The 20,602-nt window shown below is 42.8% G+C and overlaps 1 protein-coding gene across 2 annotated transcripts in view; it reads right to left on the bottom strand.

Annotated features, from left to right (window-relative positions):
- Positions 1-20,602, bottom strand: part of magi3a (membrane associated guanylate kinase, WW and PDZ domain containing 3a) — a 117,990-nt gene that overhangs the window by 7,185 nt on the left and 90,203 nt on the right. Inside the window, exons 4-16 of one of the 2 annotated variants that reach the window (XM_059332420.1) lie at positions 20,169-20,375; positions 17,616-17,778; positions 16,669-16,748; positions 15,923-15,980; positions 13,028-13,134; positions 9,573-9,773; positions 7,434-8,069; positions 5,343-5,374; positions 3,737-3,989; positions 2,792-2,886; positions 2,270-2,462; positions 977-1,192; positions 53-238 (exon numbers count right to left, since the gene is read on the bottom strand). In XM_059332420.1, coding sequence (XP_059188403.1) covers positions 53-238; positions 977-1,192; positions 2,270-2,462; positions 2,792-2,886; positions 3,737-3,989; positions 5,343-5,374; positions 7,434-8,069; positions 9,573-9,773; positions 13,028-13,134; positions 15,923-15,980; positions 16,669-16,748; positions 17,616-17,778; positions 20,169-20,375 — 2,427 coding nt within the window. The remainder of the gene's footprint in view (positions 1-52; positions 239-976; positions 1,193-2,269; positions 2,463-2,791; positions 2,887-3,736; positions 3,990-5,342; positions 5,375-7,433; positions 8,070-9,572; positions 9,774-13,027; positions 13,135-15,922; positions 15,981-16,668; positions 16,749-17,615; positions 17,779-20,168; positions 20,376-20,602) is intronic. The other variant, XM_059332422.1, reaches the window with a different exon arrangement.

Here is a 20,602-nt window from a genome sequence, read left to right as displayed (position 1 = left end):
TCATTCTGGAAATCAGCTTTACAGGACCGAGACTTTCTCTTTGCCAACCTACCATCTTCAGGCACAACTGTGAGGGTGACACAATTGCCAGCATCCTTGATAAGCTGGACGATGTCATTGTGAGACAGCTCCATGATGGAGCGTCCGTTGACAGCAGAGATACGGTCTCCCACCTTCATCTGACCCAGGCGGTCTGTAGGGCTGCCCTCAATAATGCGGCCAATCTTGTGAGGTATAACTGAAACAGGCAAACACAAATAAATCACAACTTGTTGCTGTTTTGTATGTTAGAGCCAGGGGTGGAAAAAGTATTCAGATCCTTTACTTAAAAGTAAAAGTACTAATACCATACCATACTAAGCAATAAAATGTACTTAAAGTATCAGATGTAAAAGTACTCGTTATGCAGAATGGCCTCACTTGGATTGTCAAATATAAGGATATATACATAATATATGGATTATTACTATTGATGCATTTATGTAAGCAGTGTTTTACTGTTGCCCAGATAGGACTCATTTTAAGGAGAATGAATGAATGAATGAATGAATGAATGAATGAATGAATGAATGAATAATGCTTAACATGCTAAGTGTTAGCACTTAACCCAACTATAGCTGTGTTTGAAACTAAAAACTAAAATATTTGACGGGACTAGATCAAAAGTTAAGTGATCACCAGAGGTGCTACAAATCATCCTGAGGGGGATTTGAGGAAAAATTAGGGGATGACTAAAGATTAATCCTCAGAGAACATGAATGTCTGTGGAAAATTTCATGGCAATCCGTCCCAAAATTGCTGAGTTGTTTTCATCCCTGTAGCCACGCTGCTAGCATGGCTAAAAACGAATAAACAAATTATGATGTGGAGAGCCATCAGCTGTTCACTTGAATACTTTGTGGATCTGCTTATAAATAACATTTTATTTTAGGTATATGCATGTGTCCTTATATTTGCATTTCTTGAATTTCCTCACCTCCAGGGGGGGGCTTGTTCTTTGATGTGAGGATAACAAAGCCAAAGCCCTCGTTGTCTTTGCGCTGCAGAGTTACATCAAAGCACTCTGGCCGTGAGGAGGACTGAGCGGGCTGGATGGCGTTGGGAACCTCGACACGAGGCATTTTTGGAGAGCTGTTGACCAGGGCGGATGCTACCTGCGGGGGCTGCTGACTGCTCTCCTCCTCTTCACCGTCTGATAAATGTTCAGAAAAATCATATTAATCTGGTTTATGACAGGGCATTGTTTTTGGGTCAGCTCAAATGGTATTTCACGAACTGGACAACACACAGGTTTATTTTAAGCAGGGGTCATTCCCATTGAGCTGACATACATTTGAATCCATGAACAATTATTTGTCAAAATGTTTCCAATTTGTCATTCTTCCGATCCTTCCAGAATAATCCACAGCACAGTGACAAAGATAGCCTGTGTTTATTGCTCACATGAAATACAACACTGTCAACTCTACACTTGAGATGAAAGCTCTTTACAATTTGTTATTCATAAGACACGCTGATCTACCTCAATCTCTCTTCATTGTGTGTTTGTTTTGCTGAGTCCCTGTTTTGTCAGCCAGCATCAGGGAATCTCTTTCTAAACCCCTGCTTTGAAAGCATAAACCCTTACATGATTGATGCTTAATTTCTGCAACGTGATCAAAGCTGTTGTTGCAATACATCAAATCCAAAGTAATTTCAAAAGTGCTGGTACTATTCATGGACTGGTTATTTGTGGGGGTAAACAAGGCTGAATGCAGAAGGGGTTTGTGCTATTGAAAAAGAAAACTCAGCATATTCTTTTTTTTTCATCCTTTGAGATGCAAATCAAGCCTACCAGTTGATCTAATCTTCACTGCCCTTCACACAGCTCCCATCAGCCTCGACAGATAAACACAGCCACTTCTACTGTTTTCGTTTTTTTCCTATTTTGGTCGATACATTTTTTTTATTCCCTTTCCTGTGATTAAAGTAAATATAGAATCCTTTTTTTTTTTCCAAAACTTTATTTTTATTTCCAGGAAAATGTAGAATAACAACCTAAAAGTCAATTTTTATTGAACTTTTGTATAATTCAGATTTATCCACAAGGAAGTCATCTGGAACAAATTTAAAAGGATTAGGGGGAAAAATCCCAGATCAAAGCTTTTGCTCAGAGGTCCTCCTCCAGCATACTGATCTAAACAAAGAGAGCAAAAACAAGAAACCAGGCTTAAAAGCCTTCAGTGCTCTTAGAGAAATGCAGAGCTGATTATTTGAAAAGCAGACCCACCTGAGTGTGACAGTTTCCTGCGGACTGTGAGCATGACTTGACCGTTACGGGCAGCGTTGGTCATCAGCTCCAGCACTTGTTTGTGGGATTTGCCCTTCACTGGCACGCCATCTATACAAAGCAGCTCATCCCCTGCACGCAGGCGCCCGTCCTTCTCAGCTGCACCGAGCGGCACGATGGCACCGATGTACACCTGTGGAGGTAAGAGGATGTGAGAGAAACACTTGACACATGACACATCAACCCGAGTGAGGAGGATTGACTGGTAAACAATGGCAAATCCTTGAGCATTTGATGCCTCCTTCATGCGAAACAGAGGTTTGCTTTTCTTTTTGACAATCCCTTTCCCCATTGCCCTACGGCACAGCAACAGCAGACATTCTGGCTATTTAATCGAATGCAGTTAAAATGTTGATTTGCTTGGATGCCTGACTGCTGCTCTCTAGGATCTGACTGTTTGGCATTCTAACTGCATGCCAAGTCTGGCTGTAAACGGCTGGACCGTGCTGGGCTTCTACCCACCGGCTGCTCCGGCCCCTCGCCTCCCAGAACTCTGAAGCCAAAGCCTGACTCCTGGTTCCTTTTGATGTACACATCCAGATCCTTGGTATTAGGAGCTGCAGAAAGAAGAGGAGAGAAGGAAACTGTTTTTATTTTCCATGAATCATGCTGTTTGTGTGTTGTTGGGCTTGTGTGTATTGTGCAGTTATTGTAAGCATGTGCTCAAGGCCAGTGAAGTAAAGAAATATTTGATTCAAATAGATAAAAGATTTTATTTCATAACGTCTTGTTTAGTTACCAGAGATATTTAGCTTTTCTTTGTGGGATAAAATGCCTTAATTAACTGATGAGTTAATCATCAGAAAAAATAAATATTAAGACATAATTCTGTGCATCCAATATCCTGTTGTTTAAGTTGTGTGTATGTGGATGCATCAGCACTTACAAAACTGACTGGGGTGGTTTACCCAGAAAGTGATTCATAAAAAATAAATGGCTTTAAGTACATTAATTATCAAATGCAGAGAGGTGTCAAAGAAAATCTACAAAACAAAAATCTGTCGGATTGCATTACAGACGTTCAGTGGCTGATTCCTGTGGGAAGACTTCCTGTTAGAGCTGTTGTGTCATGGAGTTGTTATGTGACAACCAGAAAATGTCTAATGATTTATAGTTAATGGACTCCTGCAGAACTCAGAAAGTCTGGGACACACTCAAAGTGCTTGGTGTCCATTTTGATCTTTGCTATAAATCTGTCATGGGATGTATTATGGAAGACAAAGTGCCATTTAAGAACAAAGAACTGATACAATTAATCACAGGTGTTTGTTTAAAACTATGGACAACAAGATGTGCCAGATTATACAGTAGACTGTAGTTGACACAGAGGATAAAGCACAGCTCCTACCATGGAATATTCTAGACTTGTGAAGTGACAGCATGTTATACTAGATGATGTACACTTACGCTTGCTGTCCAACAAGGCCTTGGACTTGAGGTAGAGCTCAGATGCGTCCGGTTTGGGTGAAGATGAGCGCAGGGTGTTAGCAGAGAAGGGGAGAGGGTTGGGGCCCACCTCGGGCTGACTGAGGCCCTCTGTGCTGTTAATCATCTCCTGTCGCTGCGGCTGTGTGGTGGGCTGGGAGCACGGATGGGGCAACTGCTGGGCTGCGGGATGGGGCGCCTGTTGAGGAGTAGGCTGTGATATGGGAGCTGTGCACTGCAAGGCAGAAAAAAGGATGGTGAGGTAGTAATAAACAGAAAGGTAAAAATGACTTCAGGATCACATGTACGCTGCGTTTGTTCTGACTATTGCTATTTTTTGTTTTGTTTTGATTATTCTCATTGGATGTATTTGTTTTTGTGTTTACTTTGTTGTGTTACTCGCACATGTTCGAAATAAAAGCTGAACTGAGGATGATGATTTTCATATTTTTAACAACACGCAAGTACATACCTAATATATCTTATTTATTAACACTAGAGCACGACTGATTTGGGGATTTTTAAGGGCTAATGCGGATTTTAGAGGGGAAAAAACTATATGGTGGCAGATATAGTACATTTTTTGAGCTGGAATTAATAAATACTTTTTTTATGTGGATTGTACACAGTTTTTTCATCCTTCTGCAATTGTACCCAAAGACCTACTTTCTCAAACATAAAACCTGATTAAATAAAATTTAAACATTGTTATACGTTATTATACATTATATAAACAATGTATTACATTGTCAGCCATTCTATAAATAATATTAATAATAACAAAAAATATAAATAAATTAAATGGCTAAATAAACATAATTACTGTTCAGTTTCAGTCAATTGCTGACTATTTAAAAAAATAAAAAATAAAAATTAATACCCAACACCATTTCTAAATCGCGCCAAGCAACATTTCCGCATTATATATTGTGTAAAAAAGTTTTAATAACTGCACATATCAGACAGCATATACACTGATATGCCTTTGATAGTCCAATATCAGCTGATAATATCTGTCAACCGATATTTCTGAAGGGCTCTACTTATCTCATAGTCTGATGTAGTCTAAATGTAGCTAAGGCAGGAAAATTGATTTAAAATGGGCTTATCCTCCAGAATCACAATCCCAAACTGCTGCACAAGTCTTAATTTCTAAAATAGTGCATCCACACATTGTAATTCTGTGTTGAACCAATAAAACAGTATGAGTAAGCCTGTTGCTGCCTCACCTCCTCGCTATTTTAAGAGGGCAGCATGGAGGAGCAGCACAGGAACAAGCTGTTGAACATGGCGTATCATCTTAAACACCCATACGCAGAGGGATGTTAAGTTGCTGTTTGCCAGGAGCCAGCATATTTACCCACATGCAGTTCCAGAAATAACAGCCTGGCTAATGTGGGCTCACTGAATAATGTAGCTAACAACAGCTTCCACAGAACACAACACACATGCACACTGAGTGGTGCTTGCGGGTAAGCAAGTTAAAACATTTTCTGTTGAATTATTCAGTGGCAGTTTTATCATCACTATATTCTTTGTTTCATCCTACGTAATAGAGGAAACGTAACAAGAATTTGCTTAGACTTACTGGTTTTAGCGATTTCACAGGAGATGTCTGACCTGTAAGCAGAGATGTAGAAGTGGATATTAAAATATGAATTAAATTCAATAATACAAGTGTCATCATACATATAGTTTAAAAACGCTTAAAGGGTGCACTTTGCATCTTTCTTCACTTCATTGACTTGTTGGATTTCAGTGGTAGTTTATCACAGCACATCTCTCCCACGCCCCACCCTCTTCTTAGAAATAAGTGATATTGCCCAAAGCTTTTCTAACTGTTTCTTAAATGCATCCCTGTGCTTTTCTCTCTGTCAGTGAGTCACAGTGTAATTCAACCAGCAGGGGACAGTATACTCCAGGAGCAAAAATGGTTTACATGTCGCTACAGGGTATGAGGCACATAAATGACCCTAAGTCATGGGAAACATGCACTTCTCTGAGTTAAACCTGTCAGTTTGTTGCACTAATAGAACACTTTAAATGCTCTCCCTATCTGCAGCTTTTCATAACCTTTTTTTTAAATGTCAACAATAGAATTAAATACATTTTAGGTTTTAACGAATCTTCAGTGGTGTAAGAGAAATTACCTTGTAGTAAGTTTGATTAATGTCTTTCTTTCTCCCTGGTCATATCGTATCTTGTGCACTACATGCACATGCAGTGCAGTACATATCCCTCAGGGAAGGCTTGTGTGTCTCATTTCCAGATTTAAATCCAGAATGGGGATCACGGCCAAATAATTTCCTGTTTCATTTCTCTCTGCTGCTGTCATCGGAAGGGAGTTCTTGCCCCTGGCGGGGAGCAAAGCCTAACCTAATCCTGGTTTATGGGTGACTTGAGGGAAGCCCTGCAGCGAGGCTCCTTTTAGGCCTGGAAAGCTGTGATCCTCTGCCCCTTTTTAAGCAGCAGCAGCAGCAGCAACACACACACACACACACACACACACACTCTCTCCCTCTACATATGCACATGTGACATAAAAAAAAATTCATATAAGGCTGGCACAAATGGGCAAAAAGTTAATAGCAGCAGCACAGCCACAGCCACAGCCACAGCCACAGCCACACACACACACACACACACACACACACACACACACACACACACACACACACACACACACACACACACACACACACACACACACACACACACACACACACACACACACACACACACACACACACACACACACACACACACACACACACACACACACACACACACACACAGGACAAGCCCCTGGAGCTCAGAGCAGAGCCCAGCTGAGTACATCTGATATGTGGGTGCAACAGTGATGTCTCGAATCTAGGCTACTGCACTGCAGTAAAGGCAAAAGGGAACAAGCCCTTCAAATCAGTGAAAGCCTGAAGTAAGAAGAAGGGCAATGATTACCCACCATGCTCTGTCTCTCCTCCCTTCCTTCTCTCTTTCTCTCTGAGCAGCAAGTGAATCACTGAAACTGCCATCTCCCTTTGCCTTCCCAGCACAGCTCACCATGTGACTAAGCATGACTTCCTCCTTGCTTGGCAAGGTGCACGGTGGATGATGCAGAGCTGGTGTGGACCGGAGCATGAAATTGTTTTATTTAACATTGGGAGAATCCGTGTGTCCTACCAATACCTACAGGAAGCCATATTCCACCCTGTTATTTTTACATTTTAAAAAAAACACGGTATGTGGTACACTAAGTCTAAGTAGAGCTATTTCAATGCTGTTAAAAACAATGTTGCATTGTCTCTTAAGAAATTAGTTTCAAATGCAAGTGGGTGGGCCTTACACCTCTGCTGATTCACTCTGTAAATGTTTTTGGGAAAAGAAAAAGTAAGAGAGAGAATACAGGCGACACAAAGCTGTGTGGGGATTAAACTGATTTCAGAAGCGTGGGATTAAAGCTCTAGACTATCTCTGGGCACTAACACCTGTTTGTTGTCTGAACAGTAACCTGAGTAGATTAATATACATAGCAGCGATTTAACAAAAGAGATGTCACAGCATCAGCACTGTAACCCCGCCAGCTGTGACATACTTCCAAGGATTAGTTGGATGTTGCAGGCTTACCTGCGGCTGCAGTGTACACCTCCAGCAATGTGAACTCTAATTTCTGCCGACTTACCTCCTCGAAGCACCAGCACGTTGACCTCGCTGCCCACGGGCAGGTCTTTGAGGATGTCGACCACCTGGGAGTGGCTCAACGTCTGGACATTCTGTCTGTTGATCTCCTTGATAACATCGCCCTTCAACAGGCCCCGGCACCACTGGGCGTCCAGGATCATCTTCACCTTTTGGCCCAGGGGGCAATCTGCGATGGCGAAGCCGAAACCTCCGGGGCCTTTTACCAAGGGCACGCTTACCAGCTCTGGCTGTAATAGAGTGGGATCAGGGCCTTCTTGGTTGGGTACATGAGGAATGTGGTGGTGGTGGTGTTGGTGTGGGTGAGGGTGGTGGTGGTGGCGTCCTCCGTTGGTCATGGGTGGTATGGCAGCAGTCTGTCTGGGGAGGGTTCCTCCATCTGGGACTGTGTAGTGGGGTTCCTGTGGCGTGGAGGTGGAGGGGGAAGGGGAAGTGTCCTTGGAGGTGGAGAGGCCTCCTGATGCCTCCTCACTGCTGCTGGAGTCCTCGGGCAGGGGGTACCCCCGGCACAGGACCATGTCCACATACTGGTTGATGGGAATGGACTGGAACATCTGCACCACATCAGCATGAGTCTTCCCCAGCACACATGCCCCGTTGATGTCCACAATCACATCACCTAAAAGAACAAAGAGCGTTCGCACATGAGTAAAATGTCTGAATTTGAAGGGGACTCCATCACCACACAAAGCCATATTTAAAGAAGAGACACTCATTTCACAGCCAAAGTTATCACAATAAATTAAATTATCATTATCTAGCTCGATGTATAAGTGGACTCTATATCCGTTTCTCCCTCTGCTCTTTCACCTCTTAAGCAAATTCAGAGACGTTAATGGGGATGGAGAGAGAGCGAGAGTATAAAATAGAACAAGATCACTGACATGCCGTTCTTTTCTTCCCCCTTGCATCTCCCTGTAAGGAGGGAGGGGACTCTCATCACCCCTGGCCTGGCTGAGATATATGCCTCGATGGCCGGCTGAATTGCTGACTGGTTAGCTGGCTGAAAGCCCAGTGGAGGATTCAGCCCACCTACACAATCAATACCCTTTCCTAGCAAACACAGCTTAGGTTACACTATGAAATGAGCTCCGTATCCTGATGTAGTGCCGGTTTAAGAACCCACTATGCATATCTCTAATGAGATCTTATCTAATAAATACTAGTCTCAGAAACTTAGAACATTCTAGTCTTGGCATAAACAAAGTCTCAAAGTATTAAATCCAGCAGAATGTTATATGAAGTTACAGTTTGGTGCTTGCAAGGAAAATTAATTACATTCATTTTTTGGTTTAATCAATTACCTTCCTACTCCATGGAAATGAAACATTGGAAATAATTACTCTCTGTTCTACTTTCATTTTGATTCTCAGCAGCAGCACTGGAATGGCTGGAGGAGCATACAATGCAATCAATATTACTGTAATGTGAATCTTGAAGCACTTCACTAACACAACTTCAAATTATTATGATCACCGTGCATGTGAGGGGTATTCATACATTAATAAAATTTTAGAGAGCCACTGACATGACAGAAAGCTACATGTAGCATAAGTGTCTGTGTTGCAGACTACTGCATTGGCACATTATGCAGATAAACGGGTTTTGTCACCCACTGGCCATGGACAGACGACCGTTCTGCAGGCCTATTAAATCTGTTATATATGGCTGTGTATAAAATCTGGGTGTCAGCCATAAAGTGAACATGCGCTTTATTGACAAAAGTTTCCTATTTTTAGAGCAGCCCCGTGGAACACTATGAGCTATAAACTATAGCCTTCGATTGATCAAGCAATGTGACATTCACAGCAAAGAGCTTGGTTGGTGTTTTTCCTTTAAATGTGCTTGTTTGTGTGCACTTGGGGGTGCATAAAACTGTATTATGTACAGCACGTATGCTGATGCCAAGTCGAGTGTCACTGTGTGCATAGGCATAGATGCAGTGCAAACATTATACATGTGAATGTGACACTGGATTATGTTTTGTTTGGACAAGTAATGACAAGTAAAGCCTATTTTCCTCTCTGTTACTCTTCTTCCTCGCATTTCCTCCTTGTATGACTTTGCACATGATGGATGGCACCTAACTGCTAAGCCAAAGTGTAGTGCATTTTTCTTTTACCTGAGGCAATCTTGTTGTCATGTGCTGCAGGCCCATCCGGAAGCACGTTTTTGACCTGGAGGAACTCGTCGGGTCGATCTCCTCCAATGATGGTGAACCCAAAGCCCTGAGGGCTTTTCCGTAGCGCTGTCTGCAGGATGGAGCCTTGCAGCTGAGTCGGATCTCGTGTGAAGCCTCGCACTCCCCTAACAGGCTCCTCTGCTGGGATGATGGGGAAAAAGGGGAAGAAAATTGACAAGAGTTAATGGACAGAGAAATGGAGAAAAATATCTTTAATAGCCTAATTACTGTAATTATTCTATACTAAATTGCTTCTTTTTGAACATCTTACACAGTTTTAGTCTAGCAATAAATAGTGAGGTATAAAAATCATCTTTTATATTAAATGAAATGAAAATTTGAAATTAAATGAATAAAGCAGCATATATTTAAAGTTCACAGGTGTACGTGCTGTGACTGTCTATTTGGTATGTAAGCTCGCATGCGTATGTGAAAATGAGCCCGGGATATGAAGAGAAACCGAAGAGCTTGCTCACAAATTGCCATCTGTCTCCATCATAACAACATTCGCACAGTGACAACGTGTCTGACAGCACGTCACTCACTGCTAGTAATTACACAAGCACTCTTAGAGCATCGTAATTTAAGTGCAAACTCAAACAAATCGCACAAACACACACACATGCACAAAACGTGCAAATCTACTGCTGTTTGCAAAGCCAATAAACACTCAGTTATTGCAAAACGTCTATATTCAGCCCCAGTCTCACCGCAAACAACCAATTCCTTTCACTGCAGTGATAAATCCGTCCTGAAATGCGCCTGACATTTTCCAGGTAAACTTTTCATTGCAAATTTCCTTTGTGGTGCCTGCAGGAAGTGTAAATGGGGCAACTTTTTAGTAGACAGGAAAGGAATTATATTAGTCGGTGTGTGCTTATGTGTGTGTGTGAAAGAAAGAGAGCGAGATAAGAGCGATGAGACGGAAAAGAGACAGAGAGAAATAGAGTTAGCCTTGACAGAAAGAGGGACATTCTAACTAAATCCTAGCTTGCCCTTCCCTGTGGTGAGAGTCTATGAGATTGTGAGTTATGTGCTGTGTCCCTGCATGCTGGGCTTCTTCTCTGGCAGTTCCCACACTGATAGATGCTGGGACATCAATCTCATTAGGGAGGGTACAGATAGAAGCCCCCTCTCCCCCTCCCTCCAACACCACTCTCAATGTGTCATGGGATTGTGATTTGCATAATTGCATTGCAATGGGCAGATGAACGTGACCGCTCAGAAGAGGGGAAAAAAAGATTATGATTAACATGACATTCCTGCATCGGAGCTGTGTCGCTGAGATATATTTTCAAGATTATACATGTAAATTATCGTGTATGCATGCAGGTGCACTGACGTGAAATTCAGTTCAAGGTGTGGGCATGGGTGTATTATGCATCTCTGACAGGATTCAGGCAGCCCAGGCCTTCCATTTTCACACACTATGTCAAGAGACTTTAAGCACTCTTTCTTACATGATCACCATGAAAGAAACACTGACAGAGTAAAGAGAGAGTGGGGAGTGGGATGGGGAGGGGGCTATACACCAAAGCCATGTTTACATGGTCTTGATTAAGCTGTGGGCCACAAAGGGACGGTCTGTATTCTCGGGGGTGAAGTGATTATATGAAATGTCAGACAGGATTGTCAGCGCTGTAATTATGGCTGAGCACAGTGCTGTGCTTTGCTCCTGTGCTCTGTGGCATTGTCTGGGAGGTCAGGCAAAGCCAGCCCTGTCAAAACAGTGTTAAGATGCCACCTCACGTACGTCCACACACTTGCACAAGACCACTAGCCATTAATTCTCATTAACAAGGGTGGGAAGGTGCAGTATGTGCACAGGGGAGGCAGTGGAAGCTGGAGGCGGTGGTACACAGAGGAAATATCATCCACAGACTGCAGAAAGGCTCAGCTGTGGGAGGTGGGGTTTGCGTGCAGCAGAGTGAGGCAGACAGTTCTGTCCAAGGGGTGTCGGAAATACAGAGGCTAGTTTGAATACTAATGTGGTCATACTTTGTGTGTGTGCGCACAGCAATGTATAATAATTCTTACTCATGTTACAACAACACAGGGCTTGGCTTCTGAGAGCTTTACATTGACTGAGAAGAGGGTGATTAGATGAGTCAAGCAGCAGCATCCACCACAGGTGGTAAATGATGAACAGATGACCCAGTAGAAATGCAATTTATGATCATAAGTCACTTTCAACTGCAGTAACCTTTTCTCCTTCTCTGTCTCTCTGCTCTCCTTCCCTTCCTCTGTTCTAAAGAGATCTTTGAACTGTGGTGAATGACTGGGGCAAAAGCATTTTCAAAGAGACCTCAGAGCTCTCCCTATTTCATAATCTACTTGTCAAAATGAATTCTGCCGCCCAGTGAAGCACTGCTCCATTATTCAAATTGAATATCATTGCTTCAGAGGCTAAAGGCTGTTTATCAGGAGCCTGTCAACTGTTAGAACATCTTCCAGACAGACATCTCACCATGAAGTAGATGATAAAAGTGCATCAGTATTTGGATTACACATATAATGCCTTGTTATGTAGTTTTACTTCTTCAGTGAACAAAAAGTAACAAGATAGAACCTGGAGAAGGCTGCCACTTTAAAATGGTGGCACCTGTTCTGCTTGAGCTAAATGCTAATGTCCCTATGCTAACTAGGCAAGGTGCACAGCAACAACCAATTGGGCTGCTACTCAGGGCGGGTCTTGCATAGAAAAGAAGTGGGTTTCAGGTATCCAATAGTGGTTGAGATATTTCACTAAGAACAACAAACATCCACTCCATGACAGGGTCAGTAGCATCATCTACCAACACACAGACCAGCCCACTGGCATTATCAGCCAAGCTGCAAGATTGCAAAAATCTAAGAATTAAAATTTTAAAATTGTCTTGAAGGGTCATCTAAATCATGACCCAAAGCCCGAAAATAAGCACTCATTGCATTTTGCTTCCTCTCTCTCTTAAATTCCAGGGTACAAGTCAGAGTAAATGATCTTACTTCCTGTCTATTTCCCTGATGACCAGCAAGAGTAAAACTTCCTGGCCTTCAAAATGACGTTAAATGTGAACATTGCAGAACTGACAACATTTCTGTGTGAAACCACAAAACCACTATACTGTAAAAACATTTTCATCCTACCAAAAATAACTTCTACCTTCCTTAAATAAATCAAACTGACGTGACTCAATGTGGTTTTGATTTTAAAAAGAATTCAAATCTAATTTCCTGAACTGCTGTTTCGCCTGACTCTTTCCTCCCCATTGCCGCTTGTTCACACAACATTCCTTAAATAAACAGCAGTGGCAAGAATGATCTCACTCCATTGCAGATCTTTCCTCACATAAAAGTACTGTGAATGTCACTTCAGCGCTTTCTGCTCCAGAGGGCTCTCCTGTGGGTGTGGTTACCTGAGGGTGTGGCTGCTGGCGGCAGGACGGCAGGGGGCGTGTCGACTGTCATCTTTTTCTTAGCTTCCTGTACTGGATTCTCAAACTGGGTCTTCTGGTTGATGTGACTGGACAAGGAAGATAATAACATTGAATGAGCAAGAACTTTAAATAGTAACAAAGTTGTTTAACTGTGCGTAGATAATAACTTCACATCCTGTATTTGTGGGCATACTGCTCATCACAAATTCTTCTATTTTTATTCACGCAGTTACCGACATTAGTTGACTTCATACAGTCTGACTGCCAGCCAATGTTTCTGCTTTTTGAAATCATCTGTGTTCTCATGTTTGGCCTCACAGGACACGACTTATCCACAATCTTGCTACTTTTTTTTATGCAAACCTGTGATTTGACTACAGCTGCTGTGTGTGACATAATCTATGTGGGGTAGACGGCGTGTCTACAGGCTTTTCTAATGCAGTGTGTAAACCAAAACCCCAAACATGACTGTACAGATGGATTGAGAGCATGTCTAAACCTCAGAAATAAAACAAATTGAATTGACATTGTGAGTGAATTGGACACAGAAGATCAGCAGAAGATCAGCAGCAATCTTTGCTGTGATAGTCCACATTGCCATGATAGGATAAGTCTGCTCAATGCACTGTAATCCCAGGATCAAAAGATTAAATAAACTGTAGATGGATGTAAACAAAAATGTGCCCCTTTTTATTGCCCAGAGATAGCCTTCTTTTTTTTAAAAAAAAAAAGGAAAGGAAAGAAAAGAAAGGAAGAAAATAAACAGCCTTGCTAACTCAGTTTTAGCAGCTATACTTTAGGGGATTCACACCAAACTCAATCTAAAAACAATTAATGATTCGCAGGTCACACCTGTGTGCTGAAACATTTTCTGCTACCTAGACGAAATGTCCCTCCACGGTTAGATGGTAATGAAGAGAGGTAGCTCATCTGCGTAATGAGCTTGAACAGTTGTAAATCCCGGTCATGACAGCACCTTGGGAAGGCAAAATGCATTGATGCTGCACAGTGAATCAGCCACATGCTGAGACACTGATGGTATATGTGTTTGTGTGTTTGAGTGTGTGTGTGTGTGTGTGTGTGTGTGTGTGTATATTAGTGAATGCGCATGTGTGCATTCAACAAAAAGTGCTCTTGCTGGGTATGACTCATGCACAGAGATACCCTCCCCATAAAGTCTGGAGAGATAAACATTCCCCTCTCTTTCATTTCCTCACTGTCTCACCCCTTGATTGCCACACCTCATGTTTTGTTTGGCACTTGAGGATATAATGAGACTTTGTGTCACGTTGTTGCAATTCGTCGTTCATTCACAACAAAATTTGCCAGACAAAGAGACGGAGACAGGGAAGACAGAAGCAGCCTCTCAATGACCCTCTTGCATAAAAAGGCGCACTAATTTCCCCCCTCCTGCTCACAGGTCTCTCCCTCTTTGACCACAGTAATGAGACTAAAATGGAACATTGTGCACTTGTTTACACTCTTGATCAGAATGAAAACTTGCCCCTTGTTTCCGTCTCAGGGACCGTAAACCTTCAATGTCTGTTGTCCTCACTGTCTTTTCTCTTTGTCTCACACACACACACACACACACACACACACACACACACACACACACACACACACACACACACACACACACACACACACACACACACACACACACACACACACACACACACACACACACACACACACACACACACACACACACACACACACAGTGTTATCTGTACTGACATAATTGCTTTCTGCAGGACTGTGGGAAACTACCATATGGACAATAGCATATGCCACTATCACATATTCCACAGGTCCTCTGAGATTCACGCATTTAAGGATTCTATAGCTCTGGAATTCAGTGATACGCTTTTAAGGCGAGACACTACAGGCAAAAACATTTTTTTCATACATTTGGTTAATTTTCAATGTTGATTTTTGACACATTGTTCATTTGCATCTGTAGGTTTCTCCTCATGTTGCAAAAATTTGGTTTTAGATAATGCCTCATTTGCGCATTAAAACATCAAATAAAAGAAGAAAAGACGAAAATAATTGTTCATTTACTTAATCAACTAGGGAAGTCTTATGGTGATATTATTTTAAATGTTTTGCCCTATTCACCTCTAATGTCTTGCAAAATGCATGGAATTTTACAATATATGTTTTCAAAGGCTGTTTTTTTAAATGAGTTTTTCTCATATTTAGAGCCAGACATGTCCACTACCACTGACATACACCAGACTTTTCAGTTTCTGAAGGTTGTTACAGAGAGGTTTGTTCATATCATTAATGGCCTGATTTGACCCAAAACATGGTAAAAAATATTTTTTAGTCTATAGAGAATATTTTCTGATTTATGGAGTGATAAAAAGTGATATCCAAAATTCCCTCTGTTAAAAGTTTAATCACTGCGATGTCAACAAAATGAAACAATAATTTTGTTCAGGACTTAATCCACTGTTCAGAGTTTTAAAACTGTATGTAAATGAGCTCATTTCTGATAAAACAATGCCTAATTTGCATATTTAAACATTTCAGAAAACTTGTAATGCACAAAATAATTAATCATCAAGGGAGGTTCCATGGTTATATCTAATAGTTAAAATTGTTACCCTATTTAATTGTAGTGTCTGCCTTCAAGTTGCAGCAGATAGAATATAATAACAGAGGACTCACTCAAAAATAAGTGTAGTTAGTGAAATTATGCATGCAGACACAGCTCCAGAGGACCCAAAAGCCTTTTGATTGTCATTTCAGCAAAAAACACAAAGAGAGTGAAAACTGTATGACCACTCAGCAAGTCATATCCTCTTCGTCCACCACAATTCACAATTCTTGGGTCTCCTCATGCACAGGGCAAAGTTTACTTACTCTACGAAGTAGGTGCCGTACTGAGGGTCCTCAATCTTCTCCCAGCCGTAGGGCAGCTCTGGTGGGAGAACAGACAGGGAGAAGGCTGACGCAAATCACTTTAGATACTGCTGAGGCAACACATGGACAATTGAACACACGCAATGAGGCATGGAGCTTTGACTGGCAGCTGCACAGCATGCTTACCTACACCTAGAGAACAGGAGGATGCTTTTATTTGTTACTATGTGTTTAGAGCTTAATGCACACTGTGGAGGAGGCAGGGAGAGAGAGGAGGAAATGCTGAGTTGTTATACAGCCTCCCTGGAAAATAATAGCCTTTCTTTCCAGCAGTGTGTGTGTGTGCAACATCTTGAGTCTCTGCTGCTGTGTGACAAACACATGCAGCTCAGAGGAGATCTTAACGCAAGAGGGGCCATAGGAAATTGCCTTTTGAGAGATGCTGCACTGATGAGCTCCCTGCATGTGTCCCAGAAGCCATTAGGAGGAGAGGGGCAAGCTGGAGACTGGAGGTTTGTGCTGTGTCACCGGCAGGACTGTGACCAAGCCTGTTCAGCTGTTCAATAGCCGTCTGTTAGCCAGCGCCCTCTTCAGAGAGGCAGGGATGCGGCTCATGGACTCACTGCTCTGTGGCAGCAGGGAGTTAAGATGAAGTGTAGTGTTTATGGGTAGGGAGGAGAGTATATGAGTGGGACTGAGGGATACGAGTGTTCATGCAAATGTTACATCTGCATTTATTGTCTCACCTCCTTCCTCGCATTTCTCAGGGGGCTTTGCCTTCTTGGCAAGGCGGGGGTCCAGCCAGGTAGTGGTCTTGCTGTTGTGACTGAAGTTAAAAGAAAAGACATGGCTTTAGGCTCAGTAAAAAAACCCTTTTGCAAACATTTAAGATGCTGTGACAATCAAGCAATTAGCGTTGGCAACTCTCAGGAGCCACTTTACCCAGGAGCGATTCTACCAGCTCTAACAAACAAACAGAACTAAAAGCTCCCAGAGAGTAGAAAGTGTGGCTAGCTTCTAATCTTTTGGGATCAAATAGCTTATTAAAGCACCCTTTAAAATTTTAACAAAGCTCAGAAGACCCTTTGAGGTATAAGGGAGAAGGAGAGAGAGAGAATGGGACAGAGTAAAGAGCGGGAAAAACCAGGAACACATAGACTGCAGAAAGACGAGAGTGAGCAGCTGCAGAGATCATAAAGAGCAGAACTGAGAGAGCAGGTCAGGGGTGGTGAGCTTCATTTAGCCCGTTGTTTCTCTGGCTGGCAGAATGAGCTATTGATTTAGCAGCGAGCAGCAGCACCTGGCTCTGTCAGCGGCGAAGCATTGACTGCTTGCCACACTAACGGGCCAGGTAAACAATGCGGGCCTGCTGCTTTTAGCACCAGCCAACAAACCCGGCATCAAACACAGGGGAAATAAAAGGAAAAACTTAATGGAGGACAACACAACTGCCATTGCTGAGCCTACAGACAGCTTCCATGTCCAACACCTGGTTTGATAGCGTACAGAGAAGCGCGCTGCATGGGGAGCAGAAAGGACTCACTGACAGAGCTCTCAACACATTTGGCTTACCAAGGCGGTCAAAGCGATGAATTGGGAGCGTTTTGGGAGTGAGATTAGCACAATGCTGATGTAATGGGAGAGTAATGGGACAAAAACAATGCAGGCAAGTAGCAGGAGAAAGGCTACTTACTCTATGAAATAGACCATGCCGGTCTCTGTGTAGGCCATCTCCCAATTTTTAGGCAGGGACTCCTGACTTTCATCCTGTGTGTTCCATACACGCAAGTCCATGGCCCCCGCCGACTGGTTGTAGCTGGGCACCGTCTTCCTCCACTCTGCCTTGTCCTTGTGCTCTGTGGCCCGGCATGGCATAAGAGACACGGGCATGGAGACAGAAAGAGGAATGGGTTGGGAGTAGGGGTACGGGAGGTGGTAGAAGGAGAAAGAGACAGGAGGTGAGAATGTGGCGCCATTGGAGCTCCTCTGGGCTCCTTGCATCTCTCCCCGCTGCTGCTGTCGCTCGAGTTGATCTTCCTCTGTACACTGGGTGGACGGTTACATCCACAAGAGAGGAAGGGGTAGAGTGAGAGAGAGGGGAGAGGCAGGGAGAGTACACAGAGAGAGGACGGAAGCGCAGCAATTGCCATAGGATTTGCATGTCAGTAGCGATGTACTAGGAACTGCCTCCCAGGCAGGGGCAAGAGCTGACCAATACCTCAACCAAGCCGCGAGCGCCACATCACAACTCTATTAGCATCACACAGGCTGCTGCATGTGTGTGTATTTGCCTAATCTTGATGTGTGTGTGTTTGTGTGTGTGTGCCTGTCTGAGTGAGGCTCTTATCTGCAGGTTTTCATCTGGCTGTGTATGACCTAGCTTCATCATGGCATTGAATGCTCTGTCTGTTTGGCTGGGGTAATTGAATGGCGGGGATGGAAAGTGACAGCTGTTGACTGGAAGAAGCCAAGAGCTTTTTGTGTTGAAACTGGGGCCTTTTTTTCATGGAACTATGGAGGTTTCTGCACTTATACAGTCAGAATAATTGACTATATGCAGACACTAGCTCTAGGCTATAGCTGCTTTCAGCCCTTGCAGAGATACATACTGTTGCAGAATTGGGCATGCAGGCGTCATGAACTGAGAAAAGGGCACGAAAGAAAAATGGCTGTTAATAATAACACATGACCATTATTAAACTAACACCAAGGCATGGTAATATGTCCTCATTTATCCCTTTTATTGCACATCCTTACCACTTTAACAATTGAATCCATCCACATGCTGACAGAGACATAATAAACTGCATTTGAGATAAGACAACTCATGAACTACAGAATTCTTTGCTGGGCTCCGCGCTGCCATCATTACTGCCCAAGGCTACAGAGATGATGTGTCTCTGACAATGTTTCTCTCTTTTGCTCTTGGATGTGAGATGAGCAGTTACATGCTCACTGATCTTTTTTTAATAATTTCCCCTCTCTCCCTTCAAATGTAACCATGTCTCACAGTGTAAAGATGCTTTTCCTTTCCTCCTGTGGATGCTAGATATGGTTCACACAATATATACAAACAGTTTTTTTATGAGTTTAGTAAGCATTTATGTTCCAAATGGATTTGGGGTCATGCAGAGCAACTTGATTGTCAGGGAATCAACATTTCCTTACCTGAGCATAGTGCATGCATATACTGTATGTGTTGGTAATAGAAAAAACATGGTAAAAGACAAGAAAGTTTTTATTTTCTTCAAATTGAGAAAAAGTCTTTGCAGAACTCACAGCTGCAGTGCTCTGTAGTCTATTTAGCCTGGTGTCCATTAGGACATTTTCTTGGATTTCTCCCTTCTTGAATGTTGAGTATTAGACTTTTAAACTATGCTAATTGTGCTTCAAATATCTTAACATGATAGTTGGCTAGTTATCCTCAAGAGCCATGGCAATGTGCATTGTTAATTAGCTGTTTTTGCAGCTCTGGGTCCCTTTTCTGCAGAGTGGCTCATTTGGCCAACAATCTGGAGTGGCAATGCCACACAGCACCCGGCCAGGGTGTGTTTGTGGCTGGTCAGAGGCCCGTCATTGAAGCCATAACAGAGGACAGCACAGCTGAGGGAGCCTGCTCCAGCTGGAGCAGCAACAGGCCAGAACCTGCTACTATGTTCAGTTGGCTGCTTTAAGACGGGGGAATGGTATTATGAGAGAAAACTATTCCATATGGATGGTTATTATATAACATGTTGCCACATAATTCCAAGTATTATCATTTTATAATAACACAGCAGTTGGAGGTTTCCGAAATACTTTCACAATGAGGACCATCCACATTTGGTGAAATATGTTTCTGATTCTGTTTGTGCCATGGGCCATGTGAGGACATCCTTGTGGGGTAATCAAAGGACAAAGTCTATCCCTCTAACTGAGGGATTGCTTCTATTGATCTCAGCCAGACTTTGACTACTTCTTGACTTTGCAGTGCTGTGATTTACTGCTGACCTTGCATGCGGAACAGCTAATCCTGACAATGTTTGTTTGGGGAAAAGAATGATGAGGAGGGAAGAAAAAAAAGGTCCAGCTGTTTTGCATTCTGAGAATAATACAATGAACGTCTTGAAAAAAATAATAATAATTTGAGCAAACAAGAAACTGCTGGGGTTTAAATTCGCCAAAAGCGGAATGAAGCACAGCTGCATTACAACTAGCTGCAAGAATTGTAGAAGCAGTAAAAGTAATAGGTAATGATGTCTCTCACCAGTCAGGCCATTCACCATAGGAGGCCTTTCTTCTTCATCTTCCTCCTCTGGCGCGGCACTGTCTTTTCTGTCCATCTTACTGACAGAGGTTGTGCGTTTTCGCTGGACCTCCGTGTCAAATTCCTCATCAAACAGAACCTGGTCCACCAGGTCCGGCTGCACGGGGCTGGGCTCTGCAGGGGGCTTAGGGGTCCCATAGTAGTTGCCTGGAATTAAGAGATAAAGACAGAGACAATGAAATATTCATTCATTTTCCTTAACCGCTTATCTGAAGTTGGGTTTCGGGGGGCTGGAGCCAATCCCAGCTGTGAATGGGTGAGAGGCGGTACACCTTGGACAGGATGCCAGACTATCGAAGGGCTGACACATAGAGACAGACAATCATTCACACTTATATTCACACCTATGGGCAATTTAGAGTCGCCAATTAAAC

The sequence above is a fragment of the Centropristis striata genome, chromosome 5 (genome assembly GCF_030273125.1).
Source record: "Centropristis striata isolate RG_2023a ecotype Rhode Island chromosome 5, C.striata_1.0, whole genome shotgun sequence".
NCBI classification, from domain to species: domain Eukaryota; kingdom Metazoa; phylum Chordata; class Actinopteri; order Perciformes; family Serranidae; genus Centropristis; species Centropristis striata.
Note: the sequence above shows the minus strand (reverse complement) of the source record. Positions and strands in the feature narration are given on the sequence as shown.